The sequence below is a fragment of the Platalea leucorodia genome (genome assembly GCF_965183815.1).
Source record: "Platalea leucorodia genome assembly, chromosome: 9".
NCBI lineage: Eukaryota > Metazoa > Chordata > Aves > Pelecaniformes > Threskiornithidae > Platalea > Platalea leucorodia.
In genome coordinates, this window is record NC_138831.1 from 2,258,525 (window position 1) to 2,270,649 (window position 12,125).

Below are 12,125 nucleotides of genomic sequence, written 5' to 3' on the forward strand. Positions count from 1 at the left end.
CTCAAGAATTCACTTTGACGCAGAATCTGCAGGGCCATGGTTCTTGAGCTGTCTTTGTGCTCTGCCTTCAGTTTCTTTGTGAGATGGTTGGGCTGGGGCTACTGAGATCTGAAAGCAGCTGGCCTCCCTCGAGGTCCCTGCAGCAGGCACCTTGCTGCTTTGATGTGCCACTGGGCTGACCTCTTCATTCCTGCTTCCAGACAGATGCAGACCCAGAAGTCTGCAAGAAAATGTGCAAGAAGAATGAATTTGAATCCGTCCTGTCCCTCGTGGCGTATTATCAGATGGTAAGGTGGCAGAATGCATCAAATCTCTCCTCTTTTTGAGATTTCCGTGAAGATGTAAAAGAGCAGGGGTGCTATGATGAGTATATGCAAGACATTCCTGGTGGATAGGGCAGTTCTGTGAACTAGACGGAGTTGCAGCACATCCCTTTTGCATGCTGGCTAATGTCAATGCTATGCATGCAAGCTGTATGGAAGAGCAGAGGATGCTATAGACTTCGAAGCGGTAGCTAGCACTGTGAAGGGTAAAGCTTGCTGCTTTTATTAGCTCCATTGAGGGACAAAATCGGCATCGCTGATGTCTAGAGGAAGGATTTCCGAGGATGCCTTGGGAAAGCTGACGGGCTGTGACTGCTCCTCTTTTAATTGATGCACTCCTGTGCATTAGTAAATAGCTTTGCTTAGGAAAGTAGGTTGTGAGTAGAAGCCCTGGGAGTGAGGAAGGAAATCAGTATTCAGAGGAAGAAATGGAAGTTTTGCCTTCAATGCCTATGCAGTGTTGCTGTGCTCTTCTCCTTCCTGGAACTTGCTGTTGTAGGACTCTGGGGGGGTTGCAGATTTGTCCCCATCTTGTCCCTAAGTCCCCAGCTACAGCAAATCAAGCCTTGTGCCGTTTAGCTTTCATCTGGCACTTGTGTGTCTGAACCCAGAGCTCAGCACCAGGGTGCTGTAGCTTATCTGAGAGCAGTGGAAGGCAGGCTTAATGGAGCCTGCTGGCTTTCGCTGCCTGCTCCTCTCTGACCAGCCTGTCAAGGGAGCCTGGCCAGGTGGAGAGCAGTTGGGTCTCCTGGCCGTGCCCAGTGCCAGGGCTTGGCTCCCTCCTGCTCTCTGAACCTGGGGTTGTTGGCCGAGGCTGGAGTATGAAGGTTACCCCAGCACCAGAGCTCCTGCGCGGGAGCTGCAGGTTGAGCGTTGTCTCTGCTGGAATCCCTGCATGTCCCAAAACTTTCTGGTTATGCCCTCTGCTCCCAGCACAGACCTGACAGCTTCGCAGTGGAGGAGCTGCTCCCATCCTGTTCGTTAACCATCACCTGCTGAAGAGGGTTTGCAAATATTGCGTTGTCAGGAAACGTTCTTCAGAGCAGCATTTGCAAAACCTCAGTGTGCTCAGAGAGTCCTGGCTACCCAGCAAATTAAATCGCTGTTTGCTGGAGATGGGTATAGGTTGTTGATTTGTATCGTATTAAGTGCGGCATTTCAGATCTGAGCTCTGGTTGCCACCTGACCACGTGTGCTAACAGCCTGTAGCCAGCCCAGTTGCAAAGTTATCGTAAAAGGACTGCTGTGCTGTTGTTAACAGCTAGTAGAGCTTCTGGGGTCGCCGTCACCCTGGGGGGGGTCTGTAGCTTCCCAACAGCAGGAACTTCTAGCCAGTTGTGTCTCTGCCTTAGAGCAAGCCCTCATTTGGGACGTCATTTGATCTAAGGAATTGTTTTTGCAGGAACACAGGGTGCCGTTACGGCTGCTGCTGTTGAAGTGCTTCGGAGCCATGTGCAACTTGGATGCTGCAGTCATCTCAACGCTTGTAAACTCCGTGCTGCCGATGGAGCTGGCCCGGGACATGCAGACTCACACGCAAGGTGAGCCAGAGCGGCTGCACCCAGGTCCCCAGGGACGTGTCTTTCCTTTAGATGATTTACAGCAGCACTGGTGGCCCCTCGCTGCCCGACTGCTCTATGTGCCCCGTGCTCTGGGGAGAAGGGCGTCTGGTTTTAAAGTTATTCAGGTTGTTACAGCTGTAAGTGGAGAATGCACGGGAGGGGATGTTTCAGTCCAATGATGCAAGGCCCTCTGGCTCTTGAACGTGCCATTAGTGATCTGCATCACTTCTTGGAGATGTCTTAAAGCACGTTGTGAGCTGTTCCAGTTTGTTTCATGATGTTGACAGGAGACACCTCAAGATCTCTGCAGCTTCTTATAGGCAGTTTTTCTCAGCACTCTACACCAGATCTTTGCAGTGTTTGTTGCTGGTGAATGAGACGTGTGCTGGTTAAAGGAGAGGACCTTCTCTCCACCACTGTACCAAGGGGGATGGTAGTGCTGTTAACAAAGTTGCGGTCCTGGTCATCTGCAGGGTAGTGTCACAGCCCTGCTTTCCCCAGCTTTTTGCTTTCTGTACCCAGGCTTTGCCCTCACATTCCTTCTACTTCATGCTCCTGCTCCCTTTTGTCAGGATGGCCTGTCCCTGCTGTTAACAGGAGTGTCCCTCCTGCCCTTTGAGCTCCATGTGCTCAGAAGCTCGGTGGTGGTGGTGTGCTCAGATTTTGCTAGCGCTGTCCCCCAGAGCTCGTGCTTAGCCCAGCGTCCTTTATCTCCCAGCAGCCCGGAGCAGGTGCTGACGAAGAACCTAAGAACAAGGGGAACGTGTAGTAAGACTCCCCTGACGTTACCTTCCAGCCGCCCGTGCGTGCCCGTGGCACACCCCGGGCAGTCACAGCTTTGCTCCCCGTTCTGTAGTCAGCCTGTCGGCCACCAGCACTGGCAGTGGCATTTGCTGCATTTTCTCTTAAACGGATATGAAAAATCCATTGTTTTGTGCTAATCATGCCCAACAATTAAAGTAGCCGTTGTGTGGATCAAATCCCGATATTTGAAGCCCCATATCTGGAGCCTCACTGCCCTCATTGCAGTCTGTAGCCTGTTGGTTTGCTGTGAGCGTCGTGGAGCTGTGGAGAAGCTTAATTCATTGATGAGATTGTGCAGGGATTGACAAGTCTGTGCAGAACAGGGACCGTCGCATCCATTTCGTGTGAGCCAGTCAATGTCCAAGACTGCAGCCTTGGATGGGCATAGTAGATGTCCCCGTCCCCAGCATCCCACCACAGGCTGGGCCAACCCGGCGGCGTGGTGGACAGGGCTAACGGGGCTGATCTGGCGTCTAGAACAGGGTGTGAGAGTGAAAATCAAGCCTGTAGCAGAACGCCTTGCGCTCGCCTTTGCTTAGATGCTTTGAAGCGCGGGCATTTCAAAGGTGGTGTGTGAAAAATGAGTGCCTGAAAAATAATGTTTCAGCTCAGGGCAGGGCAAAGCACTGGTGGTGTGGAGCGGGACTGCGATCATCACGCCTCTGTTGGCTACGCTTTCTCTGTGCTACCGCTGCCTATCAATTCCATGCAGTGAACTTACCACGCTGTTGGTGTTTCATCTGGCTGTGCATGAGAAGCCTCTTCTCTAGGCTGAGGTTTTACTGCCCAAGAAGCAAGTAATACTTGGTTATGGGACTATGTGCTTCTGGGACGACATTGCTCCTGATTCTGTGCTGCCAGAAATAAACTTTATCGTGCATCCATCACTAATTCATAAAGATTGTCTTCTGGGGAGCGTTTTCTGCACCGTGCTCAAACAGGCTTCAGTCTCCTGCTCTGTTCCCCGAGCTGCCTTTGTGCAGGCAGGGCGGGCTGGCCCTGAGCTTTGGCGGAGCCCCTCGTCGCTGACCCCGTGTCCTGGCTCCCTGCCTGCTGCGTTGCCCCAGACAGCACACCGAACTCGGCCTCTTGCTGGCTTCAGCGCGCCTTTGCTGATCTCTGCATAGCGCCTCTGGTTGAAGCAGGCCTATCTCCCAGCAAGCGTTAGCTCCGCTTTGGGGACCTAAAAAGCATCGCGGTGGAAGCGGGTGAAAAGTGGCTCCTCTACGGCCTGTGATCTGCCAAGCTGCAGCTCTGCAGCATCCCTTCTCTCCCTTGCTTCGTCTCAAGGTTTTTCCCCTCCTTGCTGTAACACATAGGCAGTGCAGCTGAAGGGTGAAAAGCTGCTCTTCCTTTACTGACAGATTGCTTTTGGTTACAGGAGCCTCCCAAATCCGTGTCCTGATCCCGTGCCACCTTCCTTGTGCTAAGCTTACGGCAGGCGCTTGCGCAAACGTCATCTGCGCAGCATCCAGTCCCCTTGGCCTTTGCAGCGGGGCCGCAGAGAAGCAACCGTCCTTGACCCAAACGTGTCTGTCCTTCCGAGGTGTTTTAGGGCATTAGTGGTTCCCTCCTGCCATTCTGGTGCTTACTGCTCCATGCCCTGCCAGCAAGTGGCAAGCGGTACTTTGAGTGAAAACACGACCTTGAATTCTAGAATGACTTGAGCTTATTTTAGTACTAGAAAATGGGGAATAGCAGCTGATCCGTGACATACCATGGAATAGCTAATCCCTTCTGCGGATGGCTGGGGCCAGAGCAGTCGGTGCCAGCACTAAGCAACCGGGGAGCGTGAACTGGCTGCAGCAGCTCTGTGGGATCCCTCCTGGCTTGTTACCAAAGAGCAGCCGAGGCAGAAGCTCTGTGCCTGGATGCTGGGCGCCTTTGATGAGAAGGCACTTTACCCTGGGGCTGATGCAGGCCTGTTGGCTGCTGGCCAGTTCTTCTGCCAGATGCTTGGGTCTTATTGCTTCTGGACAGCCACTTCCCTCTGCTGCGGCTGGCCTGCGCATCTATCAGTGTTAGAAGAGCTTATAATAAGCCACAGCGAGGCAGAATTAGCCAGAACAATTCCAAAGAAAACAGACGGGGATAATCCACTCTGTAATCGTGACTTTCTCCCTTGTTGCAGCTCTGTGTACGTGCAAGTCAGCTGTCGGGCTCTTTTTACTTGAGTTGTAGATGGTTGTGCCTGCTCCCAGCGCCCGGATTTTGCACTGCTGTGTTTAGAGGTTGGAAGCAAGGTCTTTGAAGGCCTCTGAGAAATACCTTTTGTACATAATAGCAGCTTTTTCACCAGTACCTCAGCAGGCTTCGGAAATGCAGGCTGGTGAGCAACCAGCCGCATCTCTCCTGCCCTTCACGGCCATTTGAGTGATGCTTATCAGTCTGTCGTCAGCAGAGTCCCTCTGCTTCAGGAGAGTTGTATTAACGCTATCTACTTTCTTGCAGCCACTGGTGCTGCTCTGGAAGGAAAAAAAAGCTGTGCTTTGACCTGCAATTACTCTGTTCTTCAGCACGGTGAGTCTTGGATGAGTCTGGCTGCAGCCGGGACACTCCAAAAACTTGCAGAGCCTGTGCTGAGTGAGTGCAGTGGGTTAATGCGGATTTTCCCCAAGTTCAGCTTTCTGACTGGTTTCAGCATCCTTTGATTCAGCGTCCTTAGGCAAATCCAACAAGATTTGCCACCTAGTAGTGGAGTCTGCTGTCAGCCGCGATGAATGGACGTCAGTTCATGGCAGATGGGCCAAGGATGTGTAAAACTACCCTCCCGTCTCCAAGCTCTTCCTCCGTATTTACTACAACCACATGTTTCTCACTGGCTTCTGGTTCTCAGACCATGATTTCATTGCTCCTGATGTGATGAGGGAAAATGTTTTGTTCAGGAAAGCCTTACTAGGACCGCGGGAACAGCAGGTCCCTATGTCTACCTGCTGCGGTGTCCTGCCTCTGATACCCAGCTCCCGAAGCTGTGGAGGGAAGAAGGAAGAAATGATGTGGTGAACAGTTTGTCAGATTCTTTTTCTGTTACAGGGAGCTTTGGCACCACTGACACCTTATAGCTGAGAGCTTCTTATATAACTATGAATTATATTTAAGTCATTGAATATCCTCACTCCTGATTTACCAAGAGTAAACAGCAGTTTCCAGCTTTCCTTTGCTCCCACATGGGCTAGAGTGCTCTCCTACAAACTCTTAATCTTGTTAATGCTGTAGTATCTCTGGTTAAGCCCCAAATGGTCTATTTTTACTCCAAGTATTTGCTGTTTGAAAACTCAGGCATCTTGTGGAGTTCTGACAAAGTCTGCACGTTCTTTGTTTGTAGAGGCTTTGCTCACAGAGCTGACTTGCCAGGGGCACGAGGCTGGAAGAATGAATCTCTAGATTGATTGAATCTCTGGAATGATTCTCTAGCGTTTTTTTCCCCCCTGATAACAATAAATCTGAGAGCTGCCAAGTGCTGCAAGTCCTCTGGCCAAGTCCAGGAGTGTCCGGTGACAGTGAAGGCATCAGCCTGTGCAGTAAAACCAAACTGCAGGGTGCAGGTGCTTGGGGACGGATCGGTTTGTGCATAGAGAAGTGAAATGTCTTAAAGGGTTGGAGGGGAACTGGAACCAGCATGTATTGCCCAGGGAAGCAGTACTGTTGGGAGAAGCGTCATATGTTGAAGGGACTTTCTCCTCTAATGAAAAGTAATTTTGGTCAGTTTTTTATAAATACACCCTCAGTTTCTTGTAACGAGTGCCCCCGGGCTCTCTCTGGCAGATGTAGCTGAACTTTATTTAGCCAGTACGTGTGGTAACCTACTTTATAAAAATAATACTCCTTTCCTTATCATCTTTGGACTTGCTGAACTGGACAGAGGCTACATTTTGTTATGACATAGATCCTATTCCATTACTTTTTTTTTTTTCTTCTACAAATATCTACGGAGGTGTAGCCATTAATTAAAATTCAGGAAAGGCACTGGCTGTGGGTCTGTGGAGTATTCACATAGAGCTGCTGCCAGCGAAAATTGTGTTGAACTAGCAGGCTGCGGGACGTGTTAATGCCGGAGACGTGTGGCCTGGGAGGTGGGCAGATGCAGAGCCCGAGTCGTGAGCAGCGATCTGGTCTCCCCAGAGACCTCCTGTACCTCCAGGCAGAGCTGAGGTGGCGAAAGTAGAGCAGTGCAGAGACGGTAACGAGCGGCATAACTGTCCGGGGGTGGCGTAGGTTGGAACAGGCGGTATTTCAAGGTGGCCAGATGGATGCTTTTTCTGGGTTGGGTAATTACATAACTACGGGCTGTGTCCTGGGACTGTGCAGGGGAGGCTTTTCATTATTCAGCTCAAGTTTGCCCAGATCCTCTTAAGTGGAGGGGGGAAAAAAAAAAACACGAGAGTTCTTGTTGTGATTATTTTTAAATTGCTTTGGAAATGCATGGCGCAGAAGGCGTGTGGTGTGCTTAAACAGGGGGAAAAACACCCTTATAGCTCAGCAAATACAGGAACGAGGAGCAGTCTCATCAGTGTTAAATGTCCGTATTAAATGTGCGACTTCCCAGCTGCAGCTGGGGAACAGCGTTTCACATCCGTAGAAGAACTAATGGCAGGACCTTTATCTTGCAGATCATCAGAAGATGTGCTACTCCGCGCTGGTGCTGGCGATGATGTTCTCCATGGGGGAGCCCCTGCCATACCATCACTATGGTAAGAGCAGCTTGTGCTTACGGCTTGGTAGGACGGCAGGCGTGGTGGTGGGACACCTGGGGCGTGCTGGCGGGCACCGGGAGGGGACCTTTCCTGGTGGCCAAGGTGGGGACAGCAGGGGGAAAGCCCAGCACAAGCAGGGCAAGAGTAGGGTCTGCTCTTTATCAATAGAGCCTGGCTGCTGAAACATGGGCTGAGATGCCAGATTTCCAGAGAGAGCAGCACGAATCTGAGTTAGAGCAGTGGAGGGCTGATGCCACGCTCCAGAAGGGGTGGATTTACCCGTCACTGTGACTAAGCAGCATTTTGTTTTACCTCTGCCCTGTGTGAAAGCACGTACCTCTTACTTGCCTCGGAGACGTTCCGTCTGCTGATGAGGCTGCGAGCCCAGATCGCTCCATGAACGCCCACTAACGCTGTCAGCTGCATCATCTGGCCTCGTCCTGGCCTCCCTTCTAGCGGGACGGCGCAGCCCGGGGTATTTCAAGCTCTTAGGGAAGGCGGAGATGATTAAGGGTATTGCGGTCCATACGGAAGCGCAAACCTGCCAGACCTGCCCGGTTTATCCTTCGTCCTTTCATTCCAGCCTTCAGCCAGAAAGCATTGCCTGCCCGCTTCTTCCCCTGGCCACGTTGTCCTCCTCATATTTGGGAAGCTCTGGGCTCAGTTTTCCTAGAAATGCAGTAGAGGTTGCTATAGGCATCTCCTCAGCAGCTTCACCTTAACACCCTGGCAAACGCAGAAGATTTAAGCCGGTGCAGTAGAGACTGTGGAATGAGCCTCCACACCTCCTGCTTTTCTCTCCTCCTGTAACCCTGGCCGTTATTTCCTGCAGATGGACTTTATTTGTGTGAGCTCCTGAGCTTTCCTAATAGCAACACTGAAAAATGCGTTATTACTAATGATCTGGATGATTACTTTTTTTTAAATAGATGGATTAAACCAGTGGTCAAGAATACAAGTTTCTTCCTACCTGAAGCCTTCATTGGCAGCAGTGGTGCTGGAACAACAGCTAGAGCCGGATTTGGTGTTTTATTTAGTCCCAAAAAAATTGCCAGTGGGGGGACCATCTTTCAGCGTTCCCCTGCACTGTGGATAGTTCTCTGAGCCACTTGTCTCTTGCACAGAGACACTCCAGAGATGTGTCTAGTCCTCTTGCAGGGTTGCTAATTCCCTGGAGGCTGACGCTGGCGCTCCGCTAATGGTTTTTAAGCATAAAGCATGGGGAAGCGGCTTGCGTGGTCCCTCGTTGCTCGCCTGATTTTCACTGTGCTGTAAATGCCCCTCTTTCTCCTTGCGCAGAACACCTCAACCCGCAGTTTGTGCAGTTCCTGCTGGATGTGATTGAGGACGGGCTGCCCTCGGACACCACTGACCAGCTGCCTGACTTATTTGTCAACGTCCTTCTCGCCTTCAATCTCCACATTCCAGGTCGGTTTGGTGCTGCTCTGCCTTGGCAGGATTTCAGTGGTCTGGAACAGTGAGGATACGAAGAATGGGGAGGGAGAATCTTACTGGAGCTTCATGGTGCTGCGATAACCTCTCCAACTCCCTAGCCTCTGGCAGTACACTGTGTTTAAATATTGTGCAAAACCCTAGAGGGGAAAAAACAGTTTGAGAGCCCGTGTCCAACCAGCTGACCCTACGGGGCACAGCTCTGTGAAGCCCAGCGGATTTCTCTCTGTACTTCCACACTGCCTGGATCAAAGCAGTTGCTGGGCTGCACTTGCAGAACGTGAGTGGGGTTAACTCCTAGGCACAGCTGATTGGGGAGGGAAAATGCTTCAGCGGGCATTTCTCAGTACCAGTCCAGAAAGAAAGTCCTCTGCCCTCTGTAGGTCTTGACAAACCTTCTGCTTCCCCAGCTGCACCTCTTGAGGCTCATTCAATGCCCGTGTGTTGGGGCCAGGCTCTTCGATGCTGGCCCGAGCTGCGCTCTCTCCTGAGTGCCCCCGTTCCTGTCCTCCCTCCCCTGCTGAGCTCCACGAGAACAGACAGCACTTCTGCTCCCTAGAGAGGGGCCTTTGCCTCCTCGCTGCCTGCCAGTTTTCAAACCTGCTGTTGGAAGATGGGAAAGTAGTTCCAGGTCCTGCTAAGAGAGGCCACTCCTTAGCCCCAAATCTCCTGTTGCTCCAGTTGTCTGTAGTTAATTACTTCCTCTTCTGCTTCATGGCTTTATCCTCGGCTTCGTGGCGAGAGGGGAGGATAAAGCAGCAAGGACGCGTCCAGTAATTTACCTGTTATTTTGAGTTGCGCTTCATTAAAATTTATGTGAAAGTTTCTAATTTCATGTAAAAGTTGATTGCACAGAGACCGATGGCGTATGGTCTCTGCTGCTTTCCTTCATTACCCTTTCTCACGGTTCCCCGCATGCTTCCTGGCTGCGGTAATTAGGCGACAGTGCACGCCAGGCGGTGTTTCTGGGGGATTATTGCCCACCCGGGGGGTAGCTGAGAGGAGGGACTTGTTCTCTGATGCTAAGAACATGTTAAATGATCTTCAGGTTGCTTATTAGTGGATTGAATTTGTATTCCTCTGCCTGCAAGACTCATCTATCGTACAGTTCAGTGATGCAGTGTTAGTTCAAAAGCTTTCCTAAAAACATATTATATCGATGCTTTTCAGTGTGAAGGATCCTGAAGCACTTTGCAGCCTGTGAAATATTATAGGGCTGCCAACCCTATGCCATAGGAATCGCCACACTGTACTGCTTGGCCGCTTCTGAGCGTGCACACTCATGCGTGAAGTCTGCTAGGGTGAACATATTTTAATTGCAAGAAATCACCCCCAAAGCAGCTAGGGAACATTTCCTAGAAGAAGTCTTCAGCACCTCCCCTTGCACAGCCCCGTGCCGAGTGCTGGGAAGAACAACTTTTCCCTCCTGGCATGCTCCTGGGACCTGGCCATCCCTTCTTATGGGAAGGTAATAAATTCCAGCAGGGCACTGCCGATAGCAAGCACGAAGACACTGGAGAGCGGAGCCCTTGGCTTCAGAGGTTGTGAGCAGGGGTAACGTTTCACAACATAAAGCTTTTGCAAGGTATTTTGCAGTGTTTGGCTGGCTGGACTGGATCCCGCGTGTGAATCAGATGCACATAGGAAGCCCAAAGTCCCAAGTGTTTCCCGCGTCATTTCCAGATTTATTTCACCTTCCCTCTCCCTGCCCACCCACGCCGGGGGGCTGAAGCTTTTCTTAGCCCTGATAGACCGTGGTTCCCCAAACCTCCCCAGAGCACCGATGTGAAATAGGAGCCCGCCACTATTTTTTTTTTGTTTTATTACCGTGGTCTTTGGGAAACAAAGGGATGTGCTGAACAGGTTTCTTCCTTAGTTCCAGAACACAGTGTGATCATGACTACCATAAGCAAGCACTCGAATGTCAAGACTTTCACAGAAAAGCTGCTGCTGCTGCTGAACAGGGGAGGTGAGTGTTTGCGGCACCGGTACAGGCCTGGCGGGGGGTGCCGCTAACGGTGGCTCTGGGAGCGAAGGGGTGGGATGTGCTGGGGATGCGGGGAGCTGCGGGGAGCTGCGGCTCAGGCGGGACGTGCTGCTTGCTGGTGAGTTTGTGAGGGTGACAGGCTGCATTGCTGAGGATGGAGCTGCACAAAGAATAAAGTGATGCTGGCGGCATCTGGGAAGAGAGAGGGGCTTCCAGGTTGGCGTTTCCATGCAAACTGGTCCCCTTGTGCTTCTGGGTCAGATCAGCCCCATCTCGTGGCATGGCCGGTTGCAATGTAGGCAAGCTCTTGTCTGGGAGGAAAGCTGGTCCTGGGCCGCTTCTGTCCTTGGAGAGGCAGGGCTCCGTCAGCGCTGGCACGCAAACCTCAGCCCATGCTGGCCATCATCTGCCCCGGGGGACAGATCCGGAGGGAGGTCTTGCCTTCCAAAACGCTGCTTAGAGTGGAACTTCCCATTTCGGAATTGCCGGCAGAGGGTTAGCTTTGTGTCTGCTCCAGGCGTAGAGTGAAATCCGCTGTGCCTGGAGAGCTTTTGCAAAGCAGATTGCTAGAAAGCTGGAGATCTCTGCAGGAAGAGCGGTGCCAGGTATTTCTGCCTGTGCTACATGCCACTATTGTGCTTTCTAATACCTTCTGGAGCACAGGGGCTTTGCTGCCTGAGATTCATTCTGTTGATTTGCTGGTAAATAACTTATCCTGTGATGCTTGCGGCTCATCTTACTCTGGCTTTAGTTCTCTTTGGGGTTGCAAATCACTGTCTCCTCACTATATCAGCTTGAGGGCAGCCAGCATCTCCGTGCTCTTCTGTCTGGCCTCCTCCCAAAGCCTTTGTTTAGCCCTTTCCCTGCCAGATTCCCTGCCGGGATCACCTTACTGCGAGAGGCTGGGGGAAGAAGGAGGGGGGCCACAACCTAATGAAGATGCTTCTCTTTTGCCCACCTTCCTGACAACTGCTGGGGGGGCTGCAGTGTCCCAGAGCCCCCTTGGGGTCTGCAGGGACGTGTTTTGGAAGAGAGCAGGATGTGATGGCTCATTTAAACTTGGAGATGTTTCTTTTCTTGCTTCTGGGACGGTACTAGCCTGGTCTCTGTAGTGAAAGCTCGTTTCTGGTACAGGCTCTGGTGAGCTTTTCAGAGGGGTCATCGGACCAAATTTAATAAACCAGGGAAAAAGTGAGTGGTAGCTCTTGCGCAAAAAGGGGAGGCACCGAGAGGCGAGGTACTAATGAGCTCTCACCTGGGATGGTAGGTGAAACATAAACAATGATTAATGCTAATGCTAATG

The 12,125-nt window shown here is 51.5% G+C and overlaps 1 protein-coding gene across 7 annotated transcripts in view; it reads left to right on the forward strand.

The window, feature by feature from the left end:
• The window catches only part of NCKIPSD (NCK interacting protein with SH3 domain), a 61,628-nt gene that overhangs the window by 46,857 nt on the left and 2,646 nt on the right, over positions 1–12,125 (forward strand). For 6 of the 7 annotated variants that reach the window (XM_082322749.1, XM_082322744.1, XM_082322746.1 and 3 more), the window contains 5 exons: positions 201–287; positions 1,726–1,864; positions 7,300–7,380; positions 8,683–8,811; positions 10,712–10,804. In XM_082322749.1, coding sequence (XP_082178875.1) covers positions 201–287; positions 1,726–1,864; positions 7,300–7,380; positions 8,683–8,811; positions 10,712–10,804 — 529 coding nt within the window. The remainder of the gene's footprint in view (positions 1–200; positions 288–1,725; positions 1,865–7,299; positions 7,381–8,682; positions 8,812–10,711; positions 10,805–12,125) is intronic. The other variant, XM_082322745.1, reaches the window with a different exon arrangement.